The sequence below is a fragment of the Tachypleus tridentatus genome, chromosome 12, assembly GCF_004210375.1.
Source record: "Tachypleus tridentatus isolate NWPU-2018 chromosome 12, ASM421037v1, whole genome shotgun sequence".
Taxonomy (NCBI): domain Eukaryota; kingdom Metazoa; phylum Arthropoda; class Merostomata; order Xiphosura; family Limulidae; genus Tachypleus; species Tachypleus tridentatus.
The window spans coordinates 74,928,534-74,949,615 of record NC_134836.1 but is presented as its reverse complement, the minus strand read 5'-3'; the positions used below and the strand labels follow the sequence as shown (position 1 = coordinate 74,949,615).

The 21,082-nt window shown below is 36.0% G+C and overlaps 1 protein-coding gene across 5 annotated transcripts in view; it reads right to left on the bottom strand.

Moving 5' to 3' along the window:
• The window catches only part of LOC143233642 (histone deacetylase 5-like), a 98,871-nt gene that overhangs the window by 42,474 nt on the left and 35,315 nt on the right, over nucleotides 1-21,082 (bottom strand). For 2 of the 5 annotated variants that reach the window (XM_076470098.1, XM_076470095.1), the window contains exons 2-4: nucleotides 11,062-11,124; nucleotides 1,495-1,703; nucleotides 343-448 (exon numbers count right to left, since the gene is read on the bottom strand). In XM_076470098.1, the coding sequence (XP_076326213.1) occupies nucleotides 343-448; nucleotides 1,495-1,703; nucleotides 11,062-11,101 (355 nt within the window). In that variant the 5' untranslated portion in view covers nucleotides 11,102-11,124. Of the gene's footprint in view, nucleotides 1-342; nucleotides 449-1,494; nucleotides 1,704-11,061; nucleotides 11,125-16,722; nucleotides 16,854-21,082 lie in introns of those variants that run through there. The other 3 variants (XM_076470097.1, XM_076470099.1, XM_076470096.1) reach the window with 2 other exon arrangements.

The window sequence follows — 21,082 nt, the reverse complement described above, 5'->3', positions numbered from 1 at the left end:
ACATTGATAATTCACTCAGTGCTCCAAAGTGCAAAGTGTTGGTTTATGGCAAAAAGACACGAATCAAGGAACCTAGTTTTACAGTTGAGAATTTTAACCAGTAGGCCACGCCCGGCTCTAACGTACTAATATATTTCTCAGATTGATTCTGTTTAGAACATATAAATTTACCTTTGAAAGAATCGCATCAACACAGCATTATAAGTAAAAAAAATTTGAACAACACAGTGTTAATAGTAAAATAAAAGAAACTTACGACACAGTTTTATAAGTAAAATAAGAAATCAACAACACAGCTTTACAAGTAAAATAAGAGAAAACTACAAGACTAACGCCACCTACTTTGTTCACGTTTTTCTTTTTTCTTTATTGTGTCAATAATTTCCTTTTCGGTTCTTTCTCTTTCACGTTTTTGTTGCTCCTCCAATGTCTGTTGATGTAAATATACCTGGAAGAAGGAACAATGCACCATGAAAAAGAAACACATGAATGCATCTATATGTGGGGCTTCAGATCCACCCCACCGATTTTTAAATAAATAAAATTATAAAAAAAATCAATACCTGTTACTAATTTTAATAACTTGTACATGTATGTTTTTTAGTCAAAAAGTCATCGAAATTTATAGTTTGTTAAAAGTGTGTATTCAAAACCTTTAGACTCACCAATCAACTTAACCGACTGACAAGATTGATTGCAAAATCTCCACAACTCAAAATGCAAAACGTTTCCAGTAGCATATTGCATGTCGGACCTTGGACCTTATGATCCATAACCGTGTATTTGAACTACTTGACCATGCCTGGCCATTGAGAGGAAATACGTTCACGAAAATAAAGAGTTTTAAACTAGATAGATTGCCTACTAGTGCGAATACCTACATGATTTTGGCCTTTAATTCAAGGTTAAAATATTATCATGTAAGATTTGATCGCACTTTGCCTCTTTGTTCCGATTACTGAAAACATTTTTAATATCTTGTAACACCGTTAACATGATTCATACGTGCGAACAAAAACAGCACGTGTGATTTATAATGATTGACGTTTTCCATGAAACGAATGCCTAATCGATAGCCCCTCCACCCGACCCCAGTAGCTCAGCAGTATATCTGCGGACTTACTCCACTAGAAACCGGGTTTTGATGCTCCATGGTGGGCAGAACACAGATGGCCCATTGTGAGCTTTGCGCTTAACTACTAACAAACCTAATCGACAAATTTCTAAGTTTTTTTTATCGCATACACAGTAGGAAAAAAATGTTACTAACACTTCTTAATTACCTCTTTTTTCAGTCAGTACAGTAAAATATTCTGGACATCAAAACTGAAGAAATATTAGCAAATACAAAGCTTTATAACTAGAGAAAGCGTACATGTTTACTTACTAACCAGTCATTCAGCTTTCACTGTCACACACTGATTTGTAGATCAATCTTTTTTTTGTTACAGTTATAACACCTCACAAAAACTGCATGCACCAGGAAACAGTTACCTTAAAACTGTCCTGTAGCTGTTTCTCATGTTGCTGGACAAGTTGTTGCTGTTGCTGCTGAAAGTGTTGGATCAAAAGATGTTGTTGTAGTTGCTGCTGTTGTTTCAAATGAAACAGTTGTTGCTGAAACTTCATCTGTTGTTCTCGGAGTGCAGGGGTGAGAGTGTTGTTCATACTGGCCAAGGCAGAATCGGAACCATTCAAACATACTGGAGTTAAGATGTTAAAATTAGTAATGTTACCGATACATTTATTATCTACGATGATTTGTTTGTTGGTTTCGAATTTAGTACAAAGCTACACGAGGGCTATCTGCACTAGCCGTCCATAATTTAGCACTGTAAGACTAGAGGGAAGGCAGCTAGTCACCGCCAACTCTTGAGCTACTCGTTTACCAACGATCGTTCCATCGTAACGCCCCCACAGCTGAAAGGGCGAACATGTTTGGTGTGACGGGGATTCGAATCCGCGCCCCTCAGATTACGAGTCGAGTGCCTTAACCGCCTGGCCATGTCGGGCCTATCTAAAATGAAACTAGAAGAGATCTCGACGTGACATAACCAAGTAAATGTGTACAAACATGTCTTCTGACATCACAGACAGGATAACTGAAGAATGCTGAATAAAAACCTAAATGATGCGATGGATATGTTTTCTTCGAAGAAGATGTTAAAACAAATATTAATTAGTTATTGATTAGATTCGAAGAGCTTTTTCATAGCCGTTTAGAACAAAAATGGTTCCTCCTACACAAGTTTATTCAAATGCGGAGAAATGTTGCTCAGCGGTAAGATTGAGAGCTTATAACGTTAAAAATAGTGGTTCGAAACTCGCGATGAGCACAATAAATTTAGCACCTAAATACAATATATAAATATTTGTTTAGGTATCAGAATTAGTATAAACAAATAATAATCATAACCCTTTTTTAAAAGAAGAGATTTTTGTTGTCAAGCGTACAGCTATATAACGAGCTATCTGTAATGTACTCACCACGAGTACCTAAGCTCGAGTTCTGGAGTAACAAACCCATAGACTTACCACTGAGCCACCAAAAGGCTTTTCAGGGAGGAGTTCTTTATTTACGTGATGACAGATGGGTAGCAGGCGATATTAAACAACATTATACCTTTGGATTACTAAAAAGAAAAAACAAAAAACAGTGAATCTTTGGAAGTAGCAATCGGGTAGGATTATTTATTATTAGAGATCTTTCATAGCAAACGAAGAAAAACAAATTGTAGTTAAGCACAAAGCCACAGCATAAGCTGTTTGTATTGTTCCAATCACATATATGAAAACTCGGTTTTTAGCGCTATAAGCCTATAGACTAACACCACTGAATCACTGGGACGTCCCCTCCTAAAAATCACATTTCGAAACTCACAAATAAAATAAATCTTTTTCACATACACATACCCCAAGTACACACAGCCAATTGCGTAGCTTCGTGCTTAAAACAAAAAACAAGTTTTACACATTCAATCCACTTTCAAGCACAAAACGCAACTATCAATATTAGAGATACCTGGTGAGGCAAAACATATCGTCACAACTGAAAATCACAATTCACCTGTTTTCTAACATTTTTAATGTGGTTGAAAATGTTTAACATAATGTCTGAGAGAATTCGAAACGTAGCATATGTGAAAAGTCGTTAAAATGTGTTTTTATTACGTATTTCTTGAACTGATGCCGACATACAACATGATGTAGAATCAAGTTGATCCTATCAACGACAAGTTGTTATTGTAGTCATTTAGTTTAATAGCTATGTATATAAGATTTATGGGAATTACGTATTAATATTTCTTGATGGGTTAGGTTTCCCTTATAGTATATTAGGTTCAAATTCCCTGATGAGTTATGACTTATATGATTATCTTTAATGTTTTAGATTCAAATTTCCAGGTGAACTAAGGTTGTACATGTAAGTAAATATTTAATTAAAACAGATATTAGTACGAATGAGATGACTTTATGATCTTATATTTTAAAGACATTCAAATTTTGTGTCATGTTTTGTTTATTATTTAGCATGATTTACATATTTTGTCCATGTTGCTTTCCGTAAGACTCTCGAACCAGTCCAGTAACCCTACTTTGTTATTCTTTCGAGGTAGACAGCCTCAAAACGTTTCAACCATAAAACTTTAATGTGATGTTACAAAATAAACAAAGCGAAATATAATAGGTCTTGTCGTTATTTAAAACAGTTTTTTTTTTTTACAAAAGAGAGGTCCTCTTGCTGCTATAAAACTGTTTGTTTAACAGAGAATTCACCTTGCTGCTGTAAAACTGTTTTTAACAGAGGGGTCACCTAGATTTCGTAAAACACTTTACAACAGAAAGTTCCCTTGCCGCTAAACTGTTTTTTTTTTAACAGAAAGGTCACCTTGCTGCTGTAAAACGTTTTTTAACAAAGGGGTCAACTGGCTGCTATAAAACTGTTTTTAACAGAGGGGGTCACCTACATTCCGTAAAACACTTTACAACAGAGAGGTCCCCTTGCTGCTGTAAAACCTTTTTTTAACAGAGGGGTTACCTTGCTGCTGTAAGACTGTTTTTAACAGAGAGGCCCCTTTGCTGCTGTAAAACGGTTTTACAACAGATGGGTCACCTAGCTGCTGTAAAACAGTTTCACAACAGAGAGGTCACCTTGCCGCTGTAAAATTGTTTTTTACCAGAGAGGTCATTTTACTGCCATGAAACAGGTTTTAAAGATACATTTAACAATTAAATAAAAAGTAAGCACTCTACACGGAAACAAACAAAATAGAAAATTTGCTAGTTTTCTATTTACAATAAGAATCCACTCATAATTATGCATATTAACTTCATATGTATAGTTCAATGAATCATGTTCTTGAAATAAGAGGACTGTCGTGTTACATCACTTCTAACTAGATTTGATTGTGTAGGACTGAATATACTACGTCCTTATAGTACAGTTCTTACGCGTCACGTTCTAATAACCAGATAAAACTTACGATCTGATACAATGTTTATGTGACATTACTTCCAAGAAATTAGGGCGTCATCATGATCTCATACAGTTTTGATTGGTTTGGTTTGTTTTTAATTTCGCGCAAAGCTATATACGGCTGTCTGCGCTAGTCGTCCCTAATTTAGCAGTGTAAGACTAGAGGGAAGACAACTAGTCATCACTACCCATCGCTAATGCTTTGGCTACTCTTTTACTAACGAATAGTGAGATTGATCGTTATATTATAACGCACCCACTGCTAAAAGGGCGAGTATGTTTGGTGTCAAGGAGATTTGAACCCGCGATTTGCAGATTTCGAGTCGAGTACTTCTAACCATCTGTGCATGTCGGGCCTATTCAGTCTTCATGTGACATCACTCACCAATGTTTCGTATGAACATGCAAGTTAGTTTATTACGGCTTATAAACATATGGTCCCAATGCAACATAGTCCTAATATTACAGTGTTTAACGATAATTCGTTGCACATGGCCCTAATGATACAGTGTTTACTCACTGTAAAGTCCATAACATGTTCCTAATGTTACATTGCTTACTCACTGTAGAGTCGGCCCGGCATGGGCAAGCGTGTTAAGGCGTGCGACTCGTAATCTGAGGGTTGCGGGTTTGCATCCCCGTCGCGTCAAACATTCTTGCCCTTTCAGCCGTGGGGGCGTTATAATGTGACGGTCAATCCCACTATTCGTTGGTAAAAGTGTAGCCCAAGAGTTGGCGGTGGGTGGTGATGACTAGCTGCCTTCCCTCTAGTCTTACACTACTAAATTAGGGACGGCTAGCACAGATAGCTCTCGAGTAGCTTTGTGCGAAATTTCAAAAACAAACAAACAAACAAACACTGTAGAGTCCATCGTTCCAATAAAGTTAAGATTAAACACATTTCTTATGACTACAGATTTTATTACTTCAGTGACTCACAGTAAGTACGAAAGCTTAATATCACTTAAAAACAATTTCGATATCCGTGGTGGGTATAGCACAAATAGCTCATTGGGCAGCTTTGTGCTTGACAAGAAGAACAAAACGTTTTAGTAATCACCTCATGGATAGAAAATTTGAATTCAATTAATTTGTCCTGCGTTTAGAAAACTGAGTGATTTAAAGTATACAGGAAAAACGTACTAGATTACCTTTTTGATTTATTAGCATGCATTTCTGTACTATATTTCAATGATGTTATGGGATTACTAATCTTTTGGTGCATTTGACGTTTTTTACATACAGAATTTCCAGCGCCTGTGTCAGAAAGAGTAGTTTTATTACTATTCGAGTGTCCCCGTCGTGCCAAACATGCTCGCCCTTTCAGCCGTGGGGGCGTTATAATGTGACGGTCAATCCCACTATTCGTTGGTAAAAGAGTAGCCCAAGAGTTGGCGGTGGGTGGTGATGACTAGCTGCCTTCCCTCTAGTCTTACACTGCTAAATTAGGGACGGCTAGCACAGATAGCCCTCGAGTAGCTTTGTGCGAAATTCAAAATTCAAAAAGCAAACAAACTATTCGAGTGATTGCCCCGGGACTCAAATGATATATTTATAGTCAGGGAAATGAAACATGAAAGTTCTTTAAACTAATAAAAGAAGAATATGAAACTATCAGTCAGAGCTTTAACAACATAGACTTCATCAGTAAAACTCTATTAGTCAGAGCTTTAACAACATAAGACTTCATCAGTAAAACCATTTTCAGTTTACATTAATTATAGAGGCAGTAGCGACCGGCACAAAGTTACCCACTTGTGTACGTGACAGATATTTGTACGTATATACGAGTAACGATTATACAAAAATATGTAATTTTCATTAATCCATTGGTTAAGGTTTTCGTAATGGCATCGAATAATGGCGCCCACGCTTTTTGTTTTTCGTACGTGCAACAACAAATATGTTGTGACTCCACATGTTATGCACGTGAGAAGAGAAGCCTGAACTATTAGACAGCGCTGTTACTCCTTTAGTTAAAGAAAATCCCTACACGCCATGAAAATCCAGGAATTAATTATGAAAGCTGCCTTATTAAATTAAATGTTATACCAAATATCCCAGCAGAAAAAAGAAGCGCGTGTTTACGTAATTGCGCTAAGTTAACAAACTAAACACCAACTACGTTTGAATCATTAGAGTAGAAGGCGAACAAAATTAGGCGAATATTTCTGGGGAGTTTCAAAATATCTTCAATGTTATTTAGACCACATATCCCCTAAAATAACAACGCTTGATTCAATACATGGATGCATGAGTTTAGTTCATCTCATTTTATAATTTTAAACTGTGCAGTGTGCCCATTATTAGGCTCCGACATGGCCAGGTGGTTATGGCGTTTGACTCGCAATATGAGGGTCGCGGGTTCGAATCTTTATCCATTAAACATTCTCGCCCATTCGGCTGTGAGAATTTTATAAGGTGACGGTCAATTTTATCAAATTGGCGGTGGGAGTTGATGACTACCTGCCTTCCCTCTTATTTTATTATAAAATTAAGGACGTCTATAAAGCGTGCCCCCCCGCTAGTACAGCGGTAAGTCTACGGATTTACAACGCTTAAATCAGCGGTTCGATTCCCCTCGGTGGGTTCAGCAGATGGCCCGATGTGGCTTTGCTATAAAAAAAACACACATACACACTATGAGACAGCAATCGTGTAGCTTTGCGCGAAATTCAACCCAAACCAAACCCCCATTGTTGAGGTCAGTTTGAAATGTCAGGTTTATTCAGCCTGACCAACTGGAAACGACTACGACATTATGTCAATATTTATTAAAGTTTAAACACTGACGACGGTTTATTCGGAAGTGACTTATTGAACTGAACTTCCTATTGAGAGCTTACGTCATCACAGCTTACAATAAACAATATTATCTCGGTTTTGAAGAGAATTAAAACGAGTGATTTTCCTTGAGTATGTGAGATAGTCGGTATCTTTTGATTGGCTCATCCATTCTTTTCATTTATTTATGAGTCAAGCTTGTATATAATATTCACTTACTCTTCAACGGATTGATATTCACAGTGGGTAAACTGAAGTGGACAACAACTGCCTGTTGTAGAAACACAAGTGTCAAGGACGACGTTTTGAAGGTCTTCCATCTTTGGGGTCAGCGAGTATAAGATGTTGCAGGTGTTTACAGTATCCTGGTGGAATGTGAAAGGCGTGTTCTGATTGGTTTGTTTATCCCTACTTCTGATTGGTAGCCGTAGATTGCTAACCTCTAACCCCGAATCTCTGTTTAGTGAAGGTTGTAATATGTTATTGTAGAAATGTTCTTTAATTTCTCTTGTTTTCCAAAATGTCTCTGTCAATGATTGAAGTTTTTATCCCAGTTTATTTTGTATCCATTTCACATGGTGTGAGGCCCGGCATGGCCCAGATAGGTTAAGGCACTCGACTCGTAATCCGAGGGTTGCGGGTTCGAATTCCTTTCGCACCAAACATGCTCGCCCTTTCAGCCGTGGGAGCGTTATAACGTGACGGTCAATCCACTATTCGTTGGTAAAAGGGTAATCCAAGAGTTGGCGGTGGGTGGTGATGACTAGCTGCCTTCCCTCTAGTCTTACACTGCTAAATTAGGGTCGGCTAGCGCAGATAGCCCTCGAGTAGCTTTGCGCAAAATTGAAAAAACAAAGAAACAAATACACAGTGTGTTCTTCAATGGCTGAATTTTGTGTTTTCATGAGTGTTGTGCGTGTTCTTGTAGTATTGTCTTCTTCCCCTTTCCCTAACCTATGTGCTCCCCTCCAAACTGAGATCCTATATAGCCCATGGTGTAGTTTTCCTCTTAAGTACAAACAGGTAATAAAAAAAGACTACGTTAAAATTTACGACGGGAAATACATGACGAGTATCCTTGTTCAATATGTACCAAACTATAACAAAACACAAAACCTGTTTGTCCTACAACCAACAACTACCCTGCACCTTAAGACGTCTGGTATGGGTATTAAAACTTTTATTACAACTCTCTCTCTGTTAACCTGAATATGACCTAAGAAGGTCGAAACGTTGTTCTGTACTTTATCTTAATAAAAGTTTTAATACCTAGACCAGACGTCTTGAGATACGTTTTTACTTCAAGTGGGTTTCTCGTTATCTCGACAATTACTGTGTGGTAAATAAATGTAAATTAGACACAACTGAAGAAAAAAACTATATTATCACCAACCTAGTAATAAACATTGGATCTAAGAAACTGATGATTTCCTCTGAAGCCAAAACCGTAAGAAAGCACATGCTGTTCATTTTCGACACAAACAGTTATTTAAACTATAAAGCTGTTTTATAACACTATAAAATATTGTTTTAAATTTTAAAACATATAAATCTTCTTTTGAATAAATGATTTAACAATACACTCAAAAAAGGCAGTTCTTTCCCTAAAGAAATCAAATCTTTATTTGGAAAACGAGATGATGTAATTGGCAATTCTTCGATTTCTCCAAAGTAAGGCAGAAAAAAAGGAAAAAAAGGAGTGGGAAGTGGAAATGGTTATTAAAGACGACAGTCGTCTTTCACAGAACTTTCTACGTTCGGAAATAGCTCTCGGTCATTGTCTATAAAGTGTTAGGTTCTGAACTTGATGCCTTAAAGTAGTGGTGTTGCGTGTTACAGTGACGCCATGAAAAAAATGACGCACAAACCACGGTAAACTACTGAACTCTTGTATGTATCAACGGTTAACAAAGTATAAATATTTTCAGAACAAGTATCAATGTTACAAAGCTCCCAGTGTCTCTATCTTCTCTCTATTCAGAGATTACCATTTATTCTTCAAGTATCAATGTTTTAAACTTCCCACTGTTTTTATCTTTTCTTTGTTCAGAGCTTCCCATTTATTCTCCACATATCAATGTTTCAAACTTCCTACTGTTTCTATCTTCTCTCTATTTAGAGATTACCATTTATTCTCCATGTATCAATGTTTCAAACTTCCCACTGTTTCTATCTTTTCTCTATTCAAAACTGATCATTTATTCTCCACGTATCAATGTTTCATACTTCCCACTGTCTTTATCTTCTCTCTATTCAAAGCTGATCATTTACTCTCCAAGTATAAATGTTTCAAACTTCCCACTGTCTTTATCTTCTCTCTATTCAAAGCTGATCATTTATTCTCCACGTATCAATGTTTCATACTTCCTACTGTCTTTATCTTCTCCTTATTAAAAGATTATCAATCCAATCATACAGGTCATTCATTTTGGTTTAATATCTCGCAAGCCCCTTCGAGGCTTGCGAGACAACTAGGGTCGCTTAGAAACATTTGTTTCTCTTTAGCTCCGCGCGTGATATTGATGTTATGTGTTATCGACATAAAGTTAGGCCTCAGCTTGACGGTTCGGTGGTGTGTCGCTTGGATAGTAAAGTATGAGCCATGAGCGTCGGGAGAATCCGCGATGGAGATGTGGAGAAACCACATCGATTGACGATAGTCGAAGGTTGAGCAGGGAAATGTTGGACTCAGCGTTTCTGGAGACGTTGGGGCAAGAAACAAAATAAAAGAGGGAAGATAGAGAGAGAAAAAGGAGGAGTAGAGAAAGAGAAATAAAGGATTATGAAAATAAAGCGAAATAATAATAACAGTAAGTGAGAAACAGAGTAAAAGAGATACTTAGAGAGCCACAGTGCTGGGGATCTATAACTCTTTAAGAGAGTCATTAGTTACTCTCGCCGATTACCCGAGCTTGGTTGATTTTCTTCACTTTGACATTCGGATCACTGGGCAGAAATCACATTGCGTCAGCATTGTCCAACAGTCACTGCAATGTTTTGTTTTAACTAGATAGTCGGATCCTCTGCTCAGTGCCAGTTGTGAGTCGGTTGTTAGTTGCTGGCCGAAACGGTCCCAGGCTATATTAGTGACATGTCCACAATTTTGGTTTGTACAACTGCTCTGTTGGTGATAAGTAAAGAGACTGAGATTGAGAGCTTAACATGTATTCTCAAAGTATTAATGTTTCGAACTTCCCACTGTATCTATCTTCTCCTTTTTAAGAGCTTACCACATAATCTCCAATTATAACTATTTCAAACTTCCCAATGTCTCTATCTTCTTTCCATTGAAAGCCTACCATTTAGTCTCAAAGTATCAATGTTTCAAATTTCCACTGTCTCTGTCTTCTCTCTATTGAGAGATTATCCTTTTGTCTCCAACGTTTATGCTTCAAACTTTCCATGAATGATTTAGATATCAGTGATCAAGACGTAAATAAACAATGTCTGTTCATCTGCAACTCTCAAGTTTGTGCTGACGTCAAGCTTTAATCAGTATTGTTTAAAATAACATCGTTATCACACATGTATTTTTAATGTACTCTTGTACTGACACTTCGCAAGCTTTTAAATAAACACAGTACTTGTGAAATTAGAAATCCGCAGTGGAAAAGTTTTATCTCGAGGACTGGTATGCATGAAAAAAAAAATTATTATCTGTGTTATTTTAGATGTTTTTTTTAAACAATTGTTTCTTTATTAATAAGTTATTTTTCAGAAATTTGTTTTTAATATAAGTTTCCAAATAAGTATAGCTTATAAAACTTCTATTATATTTGAATAATAAAACTGAATTCTACCTTTCTCTTGAAGGTAGGTGTAACAAGGGTTCATCTCCATGTCCGAGGTAAGCCTAACGTTCTCTGAAACAAATAAAGCACTCTATGAAAAATTACACATTTTTCCGTCGCAGTATTTAAATAAATGAATATTAAGGACTAAAAACACTGCAGTTAAAAAATAACGATTGGAGGGTTCCAAAACCTCGAAAAGACGAACATAGGTAATCAGATTTGTCAAAAATTAAAAATTTTGTTTGTTGCCAAGTTCAATTAAATAGAACCGGATAAGTAAAATGAACATGCTAAGGTATACCCCTTAGCAATAACACTTTTATGTGAAAATATTAAAATTAAATAAAATGGTCAGGTTCTCTAGAAAATGTGTGTATGTGTTTTCTTATAGTCATCTGCTGAGCCCACCGGGGGGAATCGAACCCCTAATTTTAGCATTGTAAATCTGGAGACATACCGCTGTAATAGCATGGGGCTTTCTAGAAAATAATAAAAAACACCACGTTTCTGAAAAGAAATAAAGAAAGGTTAAAAATTAGTGGTGTAGCTCAGAATAAATGCCTATGTGTTGTCAGCCATTAATACATGGTATATGTTGTTAGCCATTAAGATCCGATGTAACTAGACATTTAAATGAAATAAAATGCTGATGTATTAAAGATTTATAAAATTCTTTCTAAATAAATAAATAAATATATATATATAATACACACACATATTAGCCATTCATTGTCATGGCTAAAGTATTGATAATTTATGGAATTTATTCTCAGTATATATATATCTATATATAAACCAACGTTTCATTGTCGTGGCTAATGTGTTGGCACTTTATTCAATAACTTTATAAAAGTATATTTCGCTATGTTTCATAATTAAATAGCACTGATTGTAAGAATAAGCTTAATTATTTTCCAACATATGGCTCTTTAATAGGTAAATTTCCATAAAAAAACATAAGTTTTTATAATCTTATTATTAAGGGTAATGTGTCTAATTCTCAACCACAGCCACTTAAACCTAGATCTAGAAGTTACGTTTTACAAACCACTGAAGAAAAATTGTAGAATCATTTTATTACAATGTATACCTTCCGCCATCTTTATAAAGCTTAGTGGTTGATATAATTAGTAGATTAGCCTAAATGTAGTTGTCTGAGAGAATAACGAACAATTATTGACATGTTATGAATACGATAGATTATTTTATTTTCCGAGAAATTGAGATTGGCTATAAATTTTCACTCTCGATGACAACAAATGATTTGTTACCAAAATTAACATTCAATAATTGATTCATTATACCATCACCATAATTGATTCATTTTCCTCTCACCATAACTCTTTTATTATACCCACATCATAATTGTTTCATTATACTCTTATCATAACTGTTTTATCATACCCACACCATAATTTTTTACTTATACCCTCACCACAATTGTTTCATTATATCTCCCACCATAATTGTTTCGTTATACCCTCACCATAATATTTTCATTATACCCTCACCATAATTGTTTCATTATACCCTCAACATAACTGTTTCATTATATCTCCCACCATAATTGTTTCATTATACCCTCACCATAATATTTTCATTATACCCTCACCATAATTGTTTCATTATACCCTCAACATAACTGTTTCATTATATCTCCCACCATAATTGTTTTATTATATCCCTACCATAATTGTTACATTATACCCTCATCATAACTGTTTTATTATATTCCCCTGTTAACAATGTTATTTAAGCTATATCAGTGGCGGCCAAACCGTGGCTCGCGAGCCACATGCGGCTCTTTCACGTATAATGTGCAGCTTGCAGATATATGTCGGCTGAGCTCCTTTTTGCATCACAATTAATGTAAAAGGTAAATAAAAAATTTTCAAGCTTTATAATTATTTACCGGGTATAAACTGAGAGTCCGCTGGATTAAAACGTACGTTTAATGTTCATGGTGAGTAAATATATTTAAGAATTTAAATCCTAATTTTAATGCTAGATTTTAGTTAGGGATTAAATAAATTTCGGATCAGCAAGGATTACAAAGGAATTGTGCTGGAGAATCAGTGATCGTACAAGCCAGTGCTGACAATATCAGTTTTAGTGGGCGTGGCTTGTGATAGCGTGATTGTGGTTTGTGTGGCTGTATTGCGGGCAATGAAGTTAGCGGGGTGTTAGTGTGATACTGGACGCTGTAGATTTTGGTTGCATTGTACGTGTTGGAGCTTATTGTTTCTTTTCACTTTAATTTTTCGGAAGTGTCTGTGAAATGTTTGTGAAGAAAGATGGCGTCATCAAATTGTAAGGAGCAAAAGTATGAAGATGAAAACAGAAATTTTTAGACAAAGTGGGAGGAATATTTTGCATTCACCATTAAAAGAGGTAACCTTTGTGTCTTAACTGCAATGTGTTACTCAGTCATTACAAAACCAGTAATTTGAAATGCCACTATGAAACAAATCGCAAAAACTTTTCGTCTGATTACCCACTTAAATAAGAATTATGGGAAAACAAGTTAACTGTGTTAAAATCATCACTAAACAGCCAGCAGACACTGTTGACAACGTTTAGTAAGAAAGCTCATACAATGACTGAAGCTAGTTTTGTTATATCATGGAATATTGCTCGTGCTAAACGCCCATATTCTGATGGTGAATTTGTCAAGAAGAATATAGCTGAAGTTCTTGCAGTGTTAGATCCAAATAACACAAAACTTCAGCGACTAATAGCACAAACACCAACTTCACACCACACTACAGAGAGACGTATCTCCCAGATAAGTGATGACGTTGCAGGCAAAATGCAAAATGAGTTAAAGAATTCCTTTGCACTCAGCCTAGCCCTTGACGAATCTACAAACAAACAAGACAACCCACAACTGGAGGTATTTGTTCGTTATGTTTCCTCTGATGTACCTGTGAAGGAAGAGATGTTGGACTTAGTGGCATTAAAAGAAACAACTCGTGGTGTTGACATTAAAAATACGCTTGACAGAGCCTTAAAAAATGCTGATATTCTACTGTATAAAGTCGCCAGTGTTGCAACAGATGAAGCAACTGAAATGGTGGGGAAAAATGGAGGATTAATTGCACTTATGAAATGTGATCCCAGCTTTCCAGAGTTTCTCCCTGTTCATTGCATTATTCATCATGAACACATGGCAGCCAGATACTTTAAGTATGAAGATGTTATGAAATTTGATTTTGAAGTTGTCAATTTCATACGCTTAAACGGAAAGACCCGCCGACAGTTCAAAAATTTTATTGAAGAACTTGAAGATAAATCCAGTGATGTCTCTTTCTACTGCACTGTGAGGTGGCTGTCAACCAGCAATGTCTTAAATAGGTTTGTGGATCTGTTGGAGCCTATTATTACTTTTCTTGAAGAAAAGAAAAAAAATTCTATCCTCAACTGGGAAATGATGAATGGATACAAGATTTAACGTTTCTTACTGATATAATGAATCATGTACAAACTCTCAAGTTGGCACTCCATGGGAAGGCTAAGATTGTTTCTGTTCTTACTCAGCCAATTTTTAGCTTTCAGAATAAAATAAGACTTTTTCAAAGAGACATATTGTCAAGAAACTTCAGTTACTTTCCAAGTTTCAAAACAAGAGTAAATACATTCCCTGATATTGAAATAAAATACCACAAACTGTAATAATACAAAGATAAAATACAAGGGCTGCTTAATAATTTCCTAGACAGGTTTGAGGATTTGCAGAAGCTGAAGCCTTGATTTGCCTTTCTTGTAAATTCATTCATAGTTAATGTCATCAATGAATGGAACTAATAAAACTACAGGAGGACCTGGGCCTGAAGATGACCCATAAATCCCAATCTACAATTGAGTTCTAGAAGCAAGTTCAAGAAATAAAATATCCTGAATTGAAGAAAACTAGTGTGCGACTAGTTTCAATTTTCAGCACATCATACTGCTGTGGATCACTGTAATCTGTAATGAAATTACAAATCAATACTTGTAATCCTTACAAATCAATACGGAGCTGATTCATACAGCCTTGACAACATATCAGTCAGAATTTCAACGACTCACAATCAAGATAGAAACTCACAAGACCTCTACAAGCAGTAAATAGCCTCATAATTCTATAAATGTCTGTTTATGTAAAAAAAAAGGTAAGACTAAACTTTTCTAAGGCGGTATCTGATTAGAATATCTCTAGTTTTATTGTTTTACATATTTTCCTCCATGTTTAGATCAGATATTTTCTGAGACAAATAAATATCATTAAAAATATCCGTTTTTACCCCTTTTATTTTTATTTTTGTCAGTCTCGTTTGACGTTAATGAAATGCAAATTTGCATATTTTTCTTAGATGTTTCTGTAGTTCACTACCATATTAAATACACTCAATGTAGTTAAAACAATAAATCAGCCAGGATTTTGAAAATATTTGGTATATATATATATGTGTACTTTGTGATTATCAAAACTAATACAAATTAACAGTTTAAAAATTACATACATTAATAAATATTATTACATACATATGTTCCTTAATATTTACATAAAATTTATGTAACAAAATGTGCAGATAATAACAAAAACGTGTAATATTTGTTCGTGTCTTGCGGCTTTCAAATATCCGAAGTTGTGATGATACTTGTTTGCTTGTTTTTGAATTTTGCGCAAAGCTACACAAGAGCTATCTGCGCTAGCTGTCCCTAATTTAGCAGTGTAAGTTTATAAAAAGTAGCCCAAGAGTTGAAGATGAGTTGTGTTGACTTTCCATCTGGTCTATCACTTCAGAATTAGGAGGCTAGTTTTGTGCGTAATTTTACTGACAAATAATATCATAGTTTTACATAGTCCAACCAGTTTCTTGATTATTTCATCATCATTAGCATGATAGTACATCACAATCACGATTAGTAGACCCTCTGTCAAACAACTAAATTATAACCTCGAAAATACAGTTTGCTAAAATAGAAAATGGTGACTTCACCTGATGTTGTTTTTCAGTTCTTTACAATAGGTGTTGTAAGAAATATACACAATATGGTACAGCATGTGACCCTAGTGAACTATAGAAAAATAAATAAGTAATGTGAGTATTCCTCTTACTTATATGAAACTTGGATTACACGTTTCACATGGCTAGACTTCATCATTAACTCCTATGTTTTCTGTGGAACAGTTAGCTATTTTGAACTGTGTAAAAGGATGCTGGGATATATTAAAAATTAATACTCACGTGAGGCCTCTTTTATAAAAAATGATCCACAGTTATAACATTCAATTATATTACACTAAGAATAATACGAGAGCTTGGTGATTGGTTTATCTTAGACTCAAAAAAAAAAAAAGGTTTAGTTATTTTGGTTTAAAGAACGTGAGAGCGAGATACAATTCTTGGCTTAAACAGTGGGGTGGAGTAAATACTACAACCACCACTAACCTTTTATATATGTCACCTACGATCAGTTTCGATTTTAATCAAAATTGTTTTTACCGGAGAATTAATAATACCTGAGACAAGTGTTTCAGGTAAAACCTTCAAACGCCGAAAGAACCATCGACGGAAACTTTTTTAAATATAAAATATGTATGTGAACAAAGTTGTACTTTTAACATGATTTCATTTTACGACCCAAATTATAATAATAATAACATAAAAAGAAGTTTCTTACAGATAATGGAGAGTGTCATAGTGGTTGGCGCCGGTCTGAGGATCTGAGGGCGCAATGTTCGCGTCCCACTACCCCATATTCACGCTTCGCATTTTGAATCCATTGGTGAGCCCTAAGAATGAAGGTCGAATCTCATCATTTGAATAGAGTAACCAAAGAGTTGGCGGCGGGTGTTATTGACTGGATGCTTGATTTAAATCTATCAAATGAGAATTAGGGGCAGTTAACGTAGCTTTATGTTAATATCTGAAACAAACTAGTTTAAAGTGAGTATATATATTTTTAAAACTTAGATAATTTGTCAGGTTATCTGGATGAAATAAGTTGTTTTTGTCTATTAAGATACACTGCTTGCCAAAATCTCAAGGACAATGAACATAAACAACAAATATGCATTTTGCGTTGTTAGACTCAACCACTTATTTGAGTAGAGTTTCGAAAGATGAAAATAAGAAAAGGGAAAATAAAAAAAATTAGCATTTAATAGGGAAAATGTGAACACTATGTAATCAGCCTAAATACTAGCTGGTCAAAAGTTTAAGACCATACTGAGACGAAGCGTTAACCGGTAAACACGTAACGAAATTAAGTCATTTGTGTTCAAGCAATAGCGTTGTCAACATCAACCACTGACATCTGCTGTGTTACATCGGGTAAAAACATGGCAAAGGCTAAAAAGTTGAAAGAGCTTGAACGTGGAAGAATTGTCGAGGTGCAAAAGCAAGGTCTCTCTCAACGTGCCATCTCTGGTGAGATTGGGCATAGTAAAACTACCGTTGCAAATTGCTTAAAAGAACCTAAGGGATACGGAACGAGAATTTCAAATGGTCGGCTCTAGAAAATTTTGCCGGCGTTGAGCAGGAGGATGCGACGGGTTGTCCGGCAAGACACCAGCCGATCGTCGAACCAGATTGAGGCCCTTAGCGACGCAGAATGCAGTTCAAGAACAATAAGACGTCATGTACGAGAGAAAGGCTTTAAAAACCGCGTAAATGTGTTCAAATGCCACGCCTCCTTCCAGATCACGAAACAGCTCGGTTAAACTTTGCTGAGAAGCATCAAACATGAGACGTAGAAAATTGGAAAAAGGTTTTGTTTTCTGATGAGACAAAATGTAACCTGGATGGTCCAGATGGCTTCCAACGTTACTGGCACGATAAGGATATCCCACCGCAGACATTTTCTACACGACACAATGGAGGAGGTTTCATCATGATCTGGGGTGCTTTCTCTTTCCATGGAACAATGGAGTTTCAGGTTATACAGGGGCGTCAAACAGTAGCTAGCTACATTGGCATGTTAGAGAGAGCATCCTTATTGACTGAAGGTCCTCGCTTATGTGGAAATGACTGGATCTTTCAGCAGGACAACGCTGCAATCCACAATGCCCGCAGGACAAAGGACTTTTTTCATGGTGAATAACGTGATTCTTTTGGACCATCCAACGTGTTCGCCCGAACTGAACCCCCATTGAAAATGTTGGGGGTGGATGGCAAGGGAAGTCTAGAGAAATGGACGTCAATTCCAAACAGTGCATGATCTTTGTGAAGCCATCTTTAGCACTTGAAATAACATTCCAGCCAGCCTTCTGCAAACGCTTATATCGACCATGCCAAAGCGAATGTTTGCAGTTTAGGACTGCGTTTTGGTATAGTCTTAAACTTTTGACCAGCTAGTATTTAGGCTAATTTCATAGTGTTTACATTTTCCCTATTAAATGCTAAAAAGGTTTTTATTTTTATTTTCCCTTTTCTTATTTTCATCTTTCGAAGCTCTACTCAAATAAGTGGTTGAGTCTAACAACGCAAAATGCATATTTGTTGTTTATGTTCATTGGCCTTAAGATTTTGGCCAGCAGTGTACATGGCTAAAATGTGGAGACACAGTTTGCTTTAATATGTATTTCAGCCAAATTTTCAGGATAGCCTCATTAACCCGTTCTTTCAAGGCTTGTATCGCTTTTCTAAAGTTGAAACTTTGGAAGCTTATACATAGCAGAGATTATGAGTAAAACACGAAAATAGAACAACCTATTCATGGAATTCTAAATGAAAAGCGGGAAGTGAGTCAGGGTTAACTGAATCCAAGGACTTAACCTTGATTAACGGAGGCTACGTTGCAGCTACATGACTTCTCGCGTAATACACCTGGTTCAGAGTTTAAGACCGTACTATCCGGCTAAAAATTTGGAGCCAATATCCCCCCCCAGTGACCTCTTACTAATTCGTCGGTTTTTCAGTTTTTGTTTGCAAGTCATGACTTTGGTTGTTTTAGAGGCCGTGACTTGAAATACTGTATATTTAGGCCTACTATTTTTAGCCCCCACGGCGTGTGTAAAAATGAACAAGACCTTTTATTTGGTTTGGCAGTTGTTCAAAAACTATAACGCCAGGAAGAAAACATAAACGCAAAAGTTATAGACTGAACAGAATTTCTCCACGCTAGAAACGTTTTTTTGTTGTTGTTGGGTTTTTTTTTCTGACTTGCAAAAACAATTACATAATTTTAAAAATATGCTTTATCGAAAGTGGTTTTAAGTGCGACAAAATTAGTTACTGCTACATGTCGTGGAATAAATTTAAGTATTATTATATTCAACTTTCCGAATGAAATTTGTGTCGCGTATCTAATGAAAGATAGCGTTGCGTGTATTTATTGTGTTAAAATTAATCTGGTTATATGATATTTGTGTTGTAGCAAACCGGATTAAAAGAGGCTTTAAACAAGTTAAATAATCTGGTTTTGCTTCGTTTTCAATTTTGAGCAAAGCTAAACGAGAGCTGTCTGCACCAACCGTCCATAATTTAGCAGTGATAGACTAGAAGGAAGGCAACTAGTCAACACCATCCTCCGCCATCTGTTAGGCTACTATTTTACCAATGAATAGTGAGATTGACTGTTATATTATAACGCTCTCAAGACTGAAAGGGCAAGTATATTCTGTTTATATTCTGCGAGTCCCGCGCCTCTAGCCACCAAGTTATAAATGAGCGAAGTAATCATTACAATCAGTAAACTGAAATGTTGTAAAACTACAAATAGCAACCAGAACTTCGAAGTTCAACTAGTGACGAAATATATACAGAATACGTATAGTAAAGACGTGATTCTCCCCAAGAAATAACCTGTTAAGGCTAAAGCTTTTAATAAATATAACTCTAAAAAACTATTGGGATTAGAATATGTATGGAGGTAAACCAACAGAGAGGCAATAAAAACTGAATTAAAAAAAATAACTCGAACGGTATCTTATGCGCACGTGTGCTGAAGACCAGGTCAGAGATCGTTAATGCTCAGGTATAGCTCATACCTAATTTTGAACTCAAGAGAGAAAGTAAAGAACAGTATGTGTCAACGACGCTGTATCTATCATATCCGATGACGAAGATGCCTTTCGTATACCATGGCTCTTCCGACCTGGTGGGATATGGTAGACTTAAGAAAAGCTGAGACATTATTTACGTTAGAAAAAGATTTCTAGCTGCGGTAAACGCCAGTGGATTTCCGGTTCTTTGAAGCAATTAACAAAATAAACATTCACTATTATAACGCACTCACACCTGAAAGTGCGGAGCATGTTCAGCGGTATCACCTGTTGAGCTTTGAATCTTTGGATCCACAGCCCGGTATGATTTTACGCCCGTATCATACAGATAAAAAAATACTAAAACAAAAATAATGTGTTGAGATAATGCAGAAAGCATAAATTCACTGTGTGACCCTGCTGGTACAGCGGTAAGTCTACGGATTCACAACGCTAAAATCAGGGGTTCGATTCCCCTCGGAGGACACAACAGATAGCTGATATGGCTTTGCTGTAAGAAAACAGACTTTGTGAATTCAAAGTGCTATATCTGAAAGTGTAGGATCCATGTCGAAATTGCCCCTTCCCCCAGTGGCAGAGCGGTATGTCTCTAGAATTAAAACGTCAGAAAGTGGGTTTCGATACTCTTGGTAGGCAGAGCAGAAATAGCCCATTGTGTTGTGTTGTGCTAACCTGCAAGCAAACAATCCGTATCAAAATTTGTCAGATGTGTAACATCGCTATATTCAAAACCTAACTTCTATTTATTAACATCAATTTTAAACTTAATAAATTGGATGAGTACAAGTTAACAAGAGAAAACACGCAATTAAACTTCCTACAAGCTAGGCACCATGGAACAAAAGACAACTGATTACCATTTGTACAACGCTTTTAGTCTTTTTCAACTACAGTTTAGTTACCACAGTCTGCAAACAGTATTAACAGTTTCAACTTTTATATATGCAAAAACATCACTGAGTTTTGACTTTTATAATGTTATGTGCACTTTCTGTCCTGCTAACATGAATAAGTTAAATAAAGCAACTTTCGTTA